The sequence below is a fragment of the Lemur catta genome, chromosome 1, assembly GCF_020740605.2.
Source record: "Lemur catta isolate mLemCat1 chromosome 1, mLemCat1.pri, whole genome shotgun sequence".
In the NCBI taxonomy this organism is placed as follows: domain Eukaryota; kingdom Metazoa; phylum Chordata; class Mammalia; order Primates; family Lemuridae; genus Lemur; species Lemur catta.
This window is the reverse complement of record NC_059128.1, coordinates 185,683,733-185,697,825: the sequence shown is the minus strand read 5'-3', so window position 1 is coordinate 185,697,825 and position 14,093 is coordinate 185,683,733. Positions and strand designations below refer to the sequence as shown.

At 41.2% G+C, this 14,093-nt stretch overlaps 1 protein-coding gene across 2 annotated transcripts in view; it reads right to left on the bottom strand.

Annotated features, from left to right (window-relative positions):
- The window catches only part of KCNAB1 (potassium voltage-gated channel subfamily A regulatory beta subunit 1), a 351,971-nt gene that overhangs the window by 241,016 nt on the left and 96,862 nt on the right, over nt 1–14,093 (bottom strand). The window contains exon 1 of one of the 2 annotated variants that reach the window (XM_045539524.1): nt 1,494–1,714. The exons of the other annotated variant lie outside the window; for it this stretch is intronic. Within the exon in view, the coding sequence (XP_045395480.1) occupies nt 1,494–1,714 (221 nt within the window). Of the gene's footprint in view, nt 1–1,493; nt 1,715–14,093 lie in introns of those variants that run through there. 2 annotated transcript variants of the gene reach the window in all.

The window sequence follows — 14,093 nt, the reverse complement described above, 5'->3', positions numbered from 1 at the left end:
CTGTCTCGTTCCTGGGGACCTTGCCCAAGAATGCAGCAGTTCACCTCCATCTCAACAACTGAACTGCATGCAGAGCAGCACTGTGTCTACAGGGCAGGGGCTCTGTGTGTGTGCCCCAGCAGCAGCAGTAGAAAATACCAGTGCACTCGAGACTGCAGTCTCATTTAGAGAAATGTTATTGTAGGTCCCCACTCTCCATCATGGGAATATTGCGAAAAGCAAAGGCACTCACACAGCTGATGCTTCAATGAGTAGACCAGAGTCAGGCTGCTTGCATTTGTACTGCAGTTGGGGCAAAGAGCTTTAGCTATGGTTCTTTTGCTTTTCCCTATTCAAGGGCTTTATCTCTTAATGGCTCAAAAATATATCAAAACAACAGTGCTTGACATTTTGCAATGAGAAACTTTCCTGTATCTCTGCAAAGAAACTTTTTTCAAGGGCAACTTTTATAGAAATAGGTTTAAATGATTATTTTAGCAACTCCACATGGAAAATACAAGGTTAGATGTGCATTATGTTAACTAAAGTAAATTCATCCTATCCTAAAGCCTGGTTCCTAACAAAGACAAGCTATGGTTAAATGTAAGCAATTAACAAAACATAGCTGCCAACTGGAGTAATCAAAGCCTTTGGAAGATGTTTCAGTAGCTTCTCTCCTCTACATCCACAAACACTTTCAGAAACTAGAGGCACAGTAGTTTTAAGAAACAAAGTCAGGAAGGTTTGGTACAAAGCAAACATAATATGGAGACAGGAGTCACATAATTGAATAATGACATTTCCTACTTATCAAATTTAAGTCTTTCCCTATTAGAGAGAGCATCAACTATTACCAGGAAAATTTCCAACTATGGAAAGCAACATAGAGTAAGAGGAAGCTAAAAGTTTATAAGGAAACTAGTAGTATTGCAACAATTGACTTTTTTCTGTATATTTCACAACAAGGTCTATATTTTATTTCAAGCAGTAATTTAGGTATAAGTATGGCAGTGTTCAATCTAATTTCCCATTATAGATGTTTCTTTCTGCAACAGCTTCCTTAAAAACTTTGCATAGCATCTGTTACCTTCGTCTTTCAAAAGACAAATAAGAGTGTAGTAGTAGATGGGAAACTATTTTTGATAGTATAATCACGGAAAATACAGTCTTTATCACAAAATAGGACAAATACGTTTGCTATTGAAAAACTACCCTGATCTAAATGCCAGTTTCCAGCAGTTGTGATTTTTCCTGCGAACTGGAATTTATACAGCTTCTAAGGTGTTCATAACACTATGGAATATAGAAAATGGGACACATTTTTAAAAATCATACACACACACAGCCACCCTGGGCTTTTCTATCCTCCTAAGAAGCTATTTTAAAAACACCTGAGCATTCTAAAATAAGCAACCCACCGATGAGTAAGTCACTTTTCAAAACCGATGAACTGTCTCCACTGCACCTGTATAGAACCCGGAAACCCCCGGGCAGAGGGAATCTGACATCCATACCTATATTTCATGCCAGTCTGCTTTGCGGTGGACTCTTTGAGAGAAATGTGATGCTGAGGGGTGAACGTCCCCAGGCTGCGCGCGATGATAGCGACCGTGCGGAATTTGGCCCGGGCTGCGTTCACCACATTGGGGGCGGTGGAGCTCTGCTTGCTCAGAAGTCGGTCCTCACCATTCCGACTCTTCAAATTGTGCTCTGTGCAGGCTATGGAGACTTGCATTGCTTCCCCGGGCAGCGCACGGGCCCTCTCAGAACCCCAGAACACAGGCAGTCACGAGAGGTTGAGCAGTTGGGAGGGTTTCTGCTCGTCTTTTAACCCTTCCTTGCTCCCCTTCCCGGGGGTGCCGTCAGAGGAGTCCTGCCGGGTGACTTCAGAGCCGGCAAAGCGGCACGAGTGGCTGCGGTGCCGGACAGAGTCCCGGGGACCGGGACTAAGAGAAGTAAACAGCCAACCCCGAAGTTGTCACAGCAGCTGGAGGGTGGGTCGGGCTCGCAAATCTGCCCAGGCTCTAATCTCGGCTGATTAAAGAGCCAAATCCATGCAGTCGGGAGGCTTTTGCAGAAGCCTAGAGCGGAGCATTCATGGTGACTGCACGCAGCCCTGCCCGGAACCGGTCCGCGCTGTCTGAATGCGGGCTCGCTTCTGGGCGATGGCTCAGATCAACGCAGGCTTACCGCAAGATGCGCCGCCAGCATCCTCTGGACCACAGGCAGGATGCTCAACCTGCGCGCAGAGCGCCCCGAGGAACAGCTAATCGCAAGCGGGTCCCCGCCGACCGGTGGTCTCCATCCACTCCTGCTGTCAGCTCCCTCCCTCCTCCGCTCCCGGAGGACTTGGGGCTTCTCAAGACCCCTCCCCTCTCATTCTCTGGCGAAGGCTGGATGGCTGAGCCCGCACTGCCACGGGGTTGCAGCTGCACGGAGGAGCAGGCAGACCCGTTGAAGGAGCTCTTTGCCTTTGTGCGAGATGGGAAAGCAAAGGTCACTTTCAGCAGACCCCGGCTGTAGCAGGGAGGGCTGCTCCATAAAGAAGGGCTCTGCCCAGACTCAGACCAAATCCCCTCCGCAGCACAACAGTGGGAACTGGGGAAAGGCAGAGAGGGGGTGCTTCTGCCGCGGAACACGCCAGTGAATTAACACGTGAATACTCTGTGACTGGCTTGCTAAGACACGGCTTGGAATCCCTGTTATTAGCCTTGTCAGGGTTCATTTTCCCTCTGCACGTCATTTTCTTAAGTAGGTAAGTTTGAAGTTTCCTGAAAAGCTACAGTGCAGACTTTTTGGAGTCAAGTCTGCTAACTTACTGGAAAATCTATGCTGGCTACCAGAGAAGGGACTGGGATTGGAGAGGGGCAGCAATTCAGCACCACCCAGGGGGCTGCACTAAGTGAGCAGCAGGTCCCTAGCACCCCCTCCCCGAGGTCCAGGCAGGTGGCTGGGACCACACACACTGCCGGCTGATCATCTGTGTCCGGCTGGTGAGAACAAGCACGAATTCCAGGTCAGAAATGGGCAGCAAGGCACCCCTGTGGACTGTGAACCCACAGGAGGCAGGTATGTCAGAGGCAAAGCAACTGCTCAATAAATGTGGTTGAAACAAACTAAGCACCAATTGTCTGGCAATTTCCCTTTCTGTTTGACATGCATGGAAACCAAACCCCTCTCATAGATTTACTTACAATAAAAGCATGATTTCTGCAAAATCAGCTTTCTAAATGTGATCCTCAACAGACACTGTCAAGCAAAAAGAAATAGCATTTAAATCAACAACAGTTGTGAACACCATCTCTACATTAGGCAATAAAGATCAATATGGAGAAAAAAAATGAAACACTGTCCCCGTCCTCGAGGAAGAGGCAATCTTCGTGGAAAACACAACACATTCAGTCTTAAAGGGGCTAATTAACAATGTTGGAAGGCACATTAGAATCCATCTGAATGAGTGATACAGACACTAAGTATACTAGACAGAAACAGGAGGAATTTCAGGAGGTGGAGAAAGTTCTTCATTTTGATTCATTCCCTACATTTCTACTGGGTTGCTGTTAGGTGCCTGACTCTGCCTGTTGCTGGGGCAGGAAGGTGGCTGAGACAGAGCCTAGGCCCTCGGCAGCCCTCACAGGGGGCTGGGACTTTGCCTGAGACGTGAAGAATGGGTCAGACTTGATCAGCAGGAGAGGAGAGAGGCAGTCATCCCAGGGGTAGCCAGGTTTGGGGAGGATACATACTCCGGCTGTGTCTATGTGATTAAAAAAAAATAGCTGGTCTGACCATATCTTCCCACCTGAATTAAGTTGGAGAATGAAATTTTCAAGTAGAATATGTGCCTGTGTTGAATTCTATTCCAAACATGAATCTTAACATTTTATAACCTGCCGATAAGATCTAAATCATATTGTGAAATCTCATCCTTTACCCTTCACAGGCTTCCCACTCTTTACTGTAAAAAATAAACATATTGACTAAGATTCAATGATTGAGCAGTCACTTTGGGATGAGTGAGGGTTGCAGAAAGGGACAGATGAGTCTAGGACCCCTGTTTTGTACTCTCAGCTCCCAGGAGGAGCACTTGAAGCATATCTTATTCCCTAGAATAAACAACAGTGGGCAGAGAGGAAGCAGATCATTAGAACCTTTATTTTTTCACACTCAGCCGGCTCATTGGAGATGATCAATGTGAATCGGGAAAGGAGTCAAAACCAGAAGAGGAAGAAGTGGGAGGAATCAGAAAGAACAGCTCAGAAAAGAAAAAAAATAAAGCAGCCTGGGAAGCAAGACAGAATGAGTTGATAACCATGCGGCCAGAGAGGTCAGGAGCCAGAGGCTTCAGCTTGGACACCAGCGGGGAGGAGTGCGGGCGGCTCAGGGCTGAGGGGGAGTGCTGCCAGTTCTGAGGGAAGACAGAGACCTTTGAGGGTAGGGAAAGTCTGGACACTGTTTGCTGAAGTGGCTTTCGGGTTTGCCAAGAGCTAGCAGAGCAATGCCTGAAAGCATAACCAAAACCAGAGCAGGGAATAGGTTATCAGAATAAAACATGCAAGGCAGAGTGCCTCTGAGTCACCTTTTTATCCCCCACAGGACCAAGCACAGTGCCTTGTGCATGGCAGACCCTCATGCTATAAATAATTGAGAGAGGGAGATAAGAAAACAAAGAAAGGAAGAGGGAGGGAGGAAGGAAAGTAGGTGGATGGGAAGATGCCATATTCTTGGATAAACTTGATTCCTTAAAAAAAAAAGTAGGAAAGAAAGAAAATCCTGCACGTTCTAGTTTAAGCACAGCCAGCACACTTAAAAGGAGTGAATTATTGCCCCACATTCATGTGTGCACCTCTTGTGTGTAGATGAGCGTCCCAGGCTTTAGGGCAGGCCTCAAAGGGAATCAAAGGCCTGAGGCCAGAGGATGCTCACAGTGCCAGTCTCTTTCTTACTGCCCACAGTGTGCCTTTCAGACCTGACGCCACACAGGCATTCTGACAGCCAGCCAGCAGCTTGGTGGCTTCCCACGGCTGTGTTCCCCCTTCCCAGCGGTAATGGAGCAGTGGGCCTGAGAGCCCGGAAATTAGATAACAGTTGGCTAAGAGAATGCTCATTCCTAATAAGTTTGTGCTAACAGGCCACATGCTATTTAAGCTGGGGAAACTAGACTCAGAATAGGTATCCTTTCATTGTCTCACAATTTGGAGGAGTCCTTACTGTAATCATTTCAGGTTTAAATAAGACCCCAAAATATACATATAGATGTAGATATAGATATAGACATTGTTATAGGTTGAATTGTGTTCCCCAAAATTCACGTGTTGAAGCCCTGATGGCCCAGTACCCCAGAATGTGACTGTATTTGAAGATAAGGCCATTAAAGAGGTAATCAAGGTAAAGTGAGGTCATGTGAGCGAGCCCTAACCCAATGTGACTGGTACCCCTGTAAGAAAAGGAGATTAGGACACAGACATGGGATGGCCACGTGAAGGCACATGAGGAGACAGCCATCCACAAGCCGAGGGGAAAGGCCGCAGAGGAAACCTGCCGTGCCAACGCTTTGACCTCAGACCCACGAGAAAGTGAATTTCTGTCATTGTAGCCACCCAGTCTTACTTTATTATGACAGTCCTAGCAAACTGATACAGACATATGGTTTGTTCACTTTAATTCTTATATTATTGGTCACAAGAAACCATTAGAGCTCACTGAAGAACACGATCCTAAAAGACATTATTAAATCTTGATAAATAGCATTATTATGCCGCTCTATACGTCCTAAACTGATATTACAAATGTGCTCCAACAAAGAGCTCCAAATACAACTACTGATGTATTCCTTTCTGCAAAGTCATAGAGCCTCCATATGGTGACTCTTGCTACAAGAAGTGGTTGTTTTCAAGCACTTTTGGTCCTTTCCCTTGTTTTTAATGATCTCCTTAGTTTGCTAATTTGCCTTTTTAAGGGCTTTCTTTACCTCACGAATGACCTTGGGTGCGTCACTATGGCTCTCTATGCCCCTTCTCTCTCAGCTGAAATATGAGGGGGCTACTCATTTAATTCTAAGCTCTCCTCCTGTTCTGTAGATGCCAGGAGGTGATTTTTAGAGAGAGGTAGAGGTTGCAATATTGCATAGGGCCAAATTATTACTTACTCTTCAATTTTGCCTGTGTCTCAGCTGGTCCCTATTCATTCTGTAATATCTGAAATTCTTTAGCTTTAATGTCATCTACATTGGGTCATGGTGACAGAGCTAGTTAGGAACAGATCACAGGCCACAAAACTCACATCCCAATGCCCTGTCTCCTCATGCTCACTTTAGAGTCTCCATGGTAACTCAAGAAACTTCAGGGTGTGCAGTCAGTTGGAACTGGGTGTGAATCCGAGCTCTACTCTGTCCCACCTTCCCCTGTGCCACTGAGCAGGATGCTTTCCTCCCTGAGCCTCAGTAGCCTCACAGAGATGAAATGGTACAAGAACCTGGTTCTCCGGGGAAGGTACTATTGTTATCAACTCCATTCTGTAGATGAGAAACAAGAGATGCAGAGAAGTTACATAACTTAACCCAAGTGCCACAGGCCCAGCTAGGATTGCACTTGAGGCAGCCTACCTCCAGAGACTTGGTTCTTACCCACTGTGCATATTGCTTCTCCCTGCAAGAACTTCCTTGTGAGAAGGGCTTTAAACAGTGTCATTTTATGAATATAGTTTAAAAAGAAACTCTATTCTTACTATGAAAGATAGAAAGAAATTCACTTTAAAAAGGCTAAAAATTTCAGAACAATTAAATCATCCGTGATTCATAGATTTTGAGTATATTTTTTTCCAACCTTTTCAAACACTTCATGATACTTTATTCCTTTTGCTCAAAAAAATTTTTTTCTAATTATCTAGCAAATTTCTGATTGATTCAATTTCTTACCAGTAAAGACAGAACCAAATATATTTTGCTGAGTCCACTTAGAGCTTACAGTTTATATGCCATTGGAAACCACAGCCAGCAGGGGCGATGAAACATTCAATTATGCAGCCAGGCAAAACCGGCTTTACCCGAAACAGAAAAGGCGGCTAATATCGGAAGAATTTTAAACATGCAAGTGTACAGATGGCAAGCCACTTTCTGTGCCTATCGCTTGTGCTCAAAAGGAGGATTTTTAGGGTGAGAGTTTGCTATTTTTCAGAAATTCTTAAAACAGTTTGGAGAGCAATTTATTATATTCTGACAAATTGAACCAGCCATGAAAATTAGCATAGGCCCACACTTGCATGGACACAGCTTTTGGAATCACAGAGAAAGCAAAATCAAGAGGCCAAACTGGAAATACTCAAGGTTCTGCTGAATAAAAAAAACTTCCAGCTGTCTATCCTCCTGCTTCCCTGGAAGAACAGGCTCACCAGAGCACCCTCACCAGGAAACTGTGAGGGCACGAGCAATACAAATTTTCTCACACTGCCAGCCACATGTTCAGAGCCAGAGGATAATTAATCAAAGGACAGGTAAGCTTTCTTTTTTTTTTTTAATTTTTGACATGGATGAACCTTGAAGGTAAGCTTTCCAACTCACACTTAAACTATATCCACAGCCACTACTATTTATTTCCTGGATTTGAAAATAGACATATCAGATGCATCAGCAGATCTCCAATATTTATTCATCACTTTATATGCTCAAGCCAAGGTACCATAGTGTTATAGGAAGCAAGTGTGGAAAAATAGAAAATTCACAGTTTACATGATCTTGTTCAGGCCTCATCATGGTAGGTAATTTCTTATAAGCTTGTCTGGAACCTGGACATAGAGATAAGAGGAAACAGGGACACATGGTCCATTTATATTTTACAAGCATCATTAGTTTTTCCTTAATTACTACTCATTAGTATAATTTCTGCCATTGCCTTATATTAGAACAAGATAGTCAGAAATATTTGCTGTGTCTTTGGATAAAAGATTTTCCTAACAAAGAGCTTAACTCATGGAGAGTTTGTTTTCAAAGATAATTAGAATTATTATATTTCATCCAATCTAAAACATAATTAACCAGAATACGCATCATTATTTTATGTACCACTAAAAAAAATCTGTTCAATTAATTATGACACAATGCTTTCTTATCCCTTAAACTTTTTATTTTTCATTAATTGAAAGAGTCTTTTTAGACTTCCCCCCCTACACATTTAACTCTTGTACATACATGAAAGGAAAATATAAAAGAATTAAATTGGTTAACATATTTCCCAAATTTGTTCACATTCAGAATTGAAAATTTCTGGATGTTTTACTCAGCATTATCAGTGTCCACGTCTTTCCACACAGTCATCCCTTTTGTTGGTGATGGAGTATTATTCAAAAAGCATGCTTGATTTTTGTCTCTGAGGTTTTTTCTCAAGATGTTGACACTCTGGAAGTTTTGATGCACATTTTCAGGCATCAGCAACCAGATCACAACAGCTGCCTGGCCGGCAGCAATTAAAAATCACTTCATAATTTCAGCAAAGGAAAAAAATGTGCTTCAAAGAACCGATAAACTATGATGATTTCTAAGATAGTATGTTATGAACTCCCATTTCATGGCAATTTAAATCTAAAATAGTACAAATGGAATGAAGGAGGGAAGGAAAGAAAAAAATGTTTTCTGAGCACCTGCTATGTTCCAGGTACTGTATTAAAACTTATACATCCATTATCTCATTCCGAAGAAAAGAAAAAAAAAAAACAGCCTATGTTAAGCATCTAACTTAATTGGATTCAAAGCTAAGTATTCTATAGGTGGGTTATATTATATAAGCATTCATCTTCACCCTTGCAAAACTGAAGTGAACCAGACTCTGAAACAGCTTCCCACATAAAGCCAACCTTGCACAATGGGACTGAAAAAAAATATCCAGCCTGAGGTCTTTCAAGAAATAAGTTAATAGCTCAAAATCCATTTGTTTTGGTTCACATTTTTTCATCTTCTTAGGGTTAGAAAAGCCATTATTACATGTCTCTTTATCTCATAAAATTTAATGTATTTTTACAAAAAGGTGTGTTTTCTCACTTCTTTTTTATTCCATTCAGTTTTGAAGGAGGAGTGTTATAAAAAGAGCAGGTTCGACATTTTATGAAATTTTTTTTCACTTAAGTTAAGTCCTTCCCTTTGGCAGATCACAGAAAGTTAAGGTAGAAGACACCCTCAGCCTTGCATCACATTTACAATGAAACTCATCTACATATACAATGGAATATAGCATCTTTATATACAATAGAATATTATTTAGCCTTACAAAAAGAAGGAAATTCTGCCATTTGCAACAACAGAAATGAACCTGGAAGACATTATGCTAGGTGAAATAAACTAGACACAGAAAGGCAAATACAGGCACACCTCCTTTTAATGTGCTTTCCTTTACTACATGTTGCTTTATTGTACTTTGCACATATTGCATCTCTTACTAATTGAAAATGTGTGGCAACCCAGCGTGGAGCAAGTCTATCAGTACCATTTTTCCAACAGCATGTGCTCACTTCGTGTCTCTGTGTTACGTTTTGGTAATTCTCACAATATTTCCAACTTTTTCATTACTATTACATCTGTTATGGTGATCTGTGATCAATGATCTTTGATGTTACTATTGTAATTATTTTGAGGAACCATGATTTGTGCCCATATAAAGCGGTAAACTTAATCAATAAATGTTCTGTGTGTTCTGATGGCTCTACCAACCAGCCATTCCCTCATCTCTCTCCCTCTCCTTGGGTCTCCCTATTGCCTGAGGCACAATATTGTAATTAGGCCAATTAACAACCCTACAATGGCTTCTAAGTGTTCATGTAGCAGGAAGAGTCACACATCTCTCATTTTAAATCAAAAGCTAGAAATGGTTAAGTTTAGTGAGGAAAGCACATCAAAAGCTGAGAGTATCTGAAAACCAGGCCTCTTGTACCAGTTAGCCAAGTTGTGAATACAAAGGAAAGTTCTTGAAGGAAATTAAAAGTGCTAGACCAGTGAATTCATGAATGATAAGAAAGTGAAATAGCCTAATGCTGATATGGAGAAAGTTTTAGTGGTTCTGGGTAGAAGATTAGACCAGCTGCAACATTCCCTTAAGCCAAAAACCTAATCCAGAGGAAAGGCCTAACTCTCTTCATTTCTATGAAGGCCAAAAGAGGTGAAGAAGCTTCAGAAGGAAAATTTGGTTGGTTCATGAGTTTGGTTCATGAAGTTTAAGGAAAGAAGCCATCTCTATAACATAAAAGTGCAAGATGCAGCAGCAAGTGCTGATATAGAAGCTATAGCAACTTAACCAGAAGAGCTCTAGCTAAGTTAATTGATGAAAATGACTACACTAAGGCCGGGCGCGGTGGCTCACGCCTGTAATCCTAGCACTCTGGGAGGCCGAGGCGGGTGGATCGCTCGAGGTCAGAAGTTCGAGACCAGCCTGAGTGAGACCCCGTCTCTACTAAAAATAGAAAGAAATTATCTGGCCAACTAAAAATATATACAGCAAAAAATTAGCCGGGCATGGTGGCGCATGCCTGTAGTCCCAGCTACTCGGGAGGCTGAGGCAGTAGGATCGCTTAAGCCCAGGAGTTTGAGGTTGCTGTGAGCTAGGCTGATGCCACGGCACTCACTCTAGCCTGGGCAACGAAGTGAGACTCTGTCTCAAAAAAAAAAAAAAAGAAAATGACTACACTAAACAATAGATTGTCAAGGCAGACAAAACATTCTTCTCTTAGAAAAAGATGCCATCTAGGACTTTCGTAACTAGAGAGGAGAAGTCAATACATAGCTTCAAAGTTTCAAAGGACAAGCTAACTCTCTTGTTGGGGGCTAATGCAGCTGGTGACTGTAAGTTGAAGCCAATGCTCATTTACCATTTCAAAAATCCTAAGGCCCTTCGTAATTATGCTAAATCTACTCTACTTGTGCTCTATAAATATGAACACAAATTTAACAAATTAATAATAGAACTACCATATGATCCAGCAATCCCACTACTGGGTATATATCCATTTATATATCTATAAATGGAATGAACAACAAGGTCTGGATGATAGCACATCTGTTTACAGCATGGTTTACTGACTATTTTAAACCAACCATTGAGACCTACTGCTTAGAAAAAAGATTTCTTTCAAAATATTACTACTCATTGATAGTGCACCTAGTCACCCAAGAGCTCTGTTGGAGATATACAAGATTAATGCTGTTTTCATGCCTGCTACAAAATGTACATTCTGCAGCCCATAGATCAAGGAGTAACTTTCAAGTCATATTATTTAAGAAGTACATTTCATAAGGCTATAGCTACCATGGATAGTGATTTTCTAATGGATCTGGGCAAAATAATTGAATATCTTTTGGAAAGGATTCACTATTCTAGATGCCATTAAGAACATTTGTGATATCTTGTAGGGGGTCAAATATCAACATTAATAGGAGTGTGGAAGAAGTTGATTCTAACCCTCATGGATGACTTTGAGGGATTCAAGCCGTGAATAGAGGAAGTAACTGTAGATGTGGTAGAAACAGCAAGAGAACTGGAATTAGTAGTGGAGCCTGAAGCTGTGACTGAGTTGCTGCAGTCTCTTGATGAAACTTTAAGGAATGAGGAGTTGCTTCTTACGGATGAACAAATAAAGTGGTTTCTTGAGGTGGAATCTACTCCTGGTAAAGATGCTGTGCACATTGATGAAATGACAACAAAGGATTTAGAATATTACATCAACTTAGCTGATAAAGCAGTGGCAGGATCTGAGAGGTTTGACTCCAGTATTGAAAGAAGTTCTACTTAGAATACTATTAAACAGCATCTCAAGCTACAGAGAAATCTTTCATGAATGGAAGAGTCAATCAATATGGCAAACCTGATTTCTGTCTTATTTTAAGAAATTGCCACAGCCACCCCAATCTTCAGCAACCACCACCCTGATCAGTCAGCAGCCATCAACATACAGGCAAGAACCTCTACCAGCAAAAAAGATTACTACTTGCCGAATGCTCAGATTATTGTTAACATTTTTTAGCAAGTATTTTAAATTAAGGTATGTACATTGGGTTTTTTAGATATAATGCACATTTAATAGGCTATAGTACAAGGTAAACATAACTTTTATGTGCACTTGGAAATCAGTAAAATTGTGTGACTCTCTTTATTGCAATATTTACTTTATTCCGGTGATCTGACCTGAACCTGAAATATTTCTGAGTTATACCTGTACTGCCTGATCTCACTTGTGAGTGAAATCTAAAATATTCAAGCTCACAGAAGCAATGGGGGTTGCCAGGGGCTTGAGGCAGAGGAAATGTGGAGATGTTGGTCAACAGGAACAAAGTTTCAGTTAAGCAAGATGAGTAAGTTCTAGAGATCCAAAGTACAACATAGTGACTATACAGTAGTTAAAAATACTGATTTGTATACTTGAAATTTGCTGCAAGTAGATCTTAAAAGAAAAAAGAGAAAAGAAAAAGAAAATGGTAACCATGTGAGGCAATGGATATGTTAATAAGCTTGGTTGTGATTATTTCACAGTGTATGCATACATCAAATCATCAGGTTGTACATCTTAAATATATGCAATTTTTATTTGTCAATTATACCTTGATAAAGCTGGGAAAAAATATAAAACATAAAATGTTAAATAACTTGCCCAATATTACAAAACTAGTTAGTGGCAGAGTTTGAAACAGTATTCAGATATACTGACTCATATTCAGAGATAATTAATCTCTACATCATGCACATAGTCATATTTTTTTAAAAACCTCAACTCTGTTGTTAAAATTCTGTCAAATAAATTTCTTAGTTTAAAGAAAAAAACCTTACCTTATGCTGCATTGAGTATTGTATTTTCTAAAGTTTTTACAATGCACATGTATTATTCTTGTAAGTCCAATGAAATAAAATGTTTTTATTATAAAATTATTACAAGTTCATAATGGAAAAATTTAGAAAGGTGGGTAATTTCTATTAAGCATGTTTAAAACCTAGTTAAAGAGCTGAGAAGTAACAGACAGACATGGAGGAAAGAAGGAAAAATGTCATTCATTAATCCAGACTTCTAATATAATCATTGTTACCATTTAGTCAATAATATCTTCTTGGTTTTGGTGTTTTTTATTTTTCCATGCATAGTGTTGTGGTTGTTGTAATTGATGCTGTTATTGTTGTTTTATATAGTGGAGCGTTTTTCAAGGTATGTATCAGTTAGCCCATGCTGTCATTTTGTATTTGTTCATTTGTCTCTTTGTTTTAGTATATCATCTAGCCAAGCCCATCATTTATCATCACCACCGATAATATGCATCTTTCATTGCTCAGTTGACAAGTTCTATTCCCTTATGAGACAAAGAGGTGGAAGACTCAGCCCCTCTTCCTGGGGCTCACTTCCTACTTGGGGAGCACATAAGACATTCATGGATGGCTGCTGTCCATCCTATGTATCAGAAGAAGTGCTACAGGTGAAACATACTTTAGAGGTAGAAGGCGAGACCACTGTGGATTGGGGCAGTTAGGGAAACTATAGTGGTGTCAGAAGAAATCTCAGCAGTAAGGACAAAAAAGAACCTAGGCAAAGAAAGAGAAGATGGTAGGGAGGCTACACCAGCAGAGGGCACAACTTCCATGGGGGTTGAGTGGCCTGTTGGGGAATAATGAGCAAACCACCTCATTGGAGAAAGGACTTATGTAATCAAAGCGATGTACATAAATCAACAGGGGTCTGTCAAGAACAACCTGGAATTAAAGGGCCAGGTGAGTACTCCTCCCTCTGGGCAACTGGGGGAGGTTGAAGGAAAAAGGATTCTGGTCCAGGGTGAAGAGTATAAACAACATTTTAGGCAGATAAATCTGGAAGCCAGGTCTAGGGTGGCCTGGGGGTGTAAAAGACTCAAAACAGGAAGACCAGCAGGAGACAGCGGAGTCAGCCAGCTATAAGGTAAAACCTGCTGAAGGAAGAATGATGCTTCTCCTGCCAGTTCTAATAGAAGGTTGATGGGAAAATGCTCACTATGCACTGTGAGCTGAAAAAGCAGTTCACAAAATAATGTGTACAGGAGAAGCCTATTTTCACAGAAGCAAAAGTGATCTATCTCTGCAGAGGGGAAAAAAAAAAAGGATATACTATGTACCCAAATATTACCA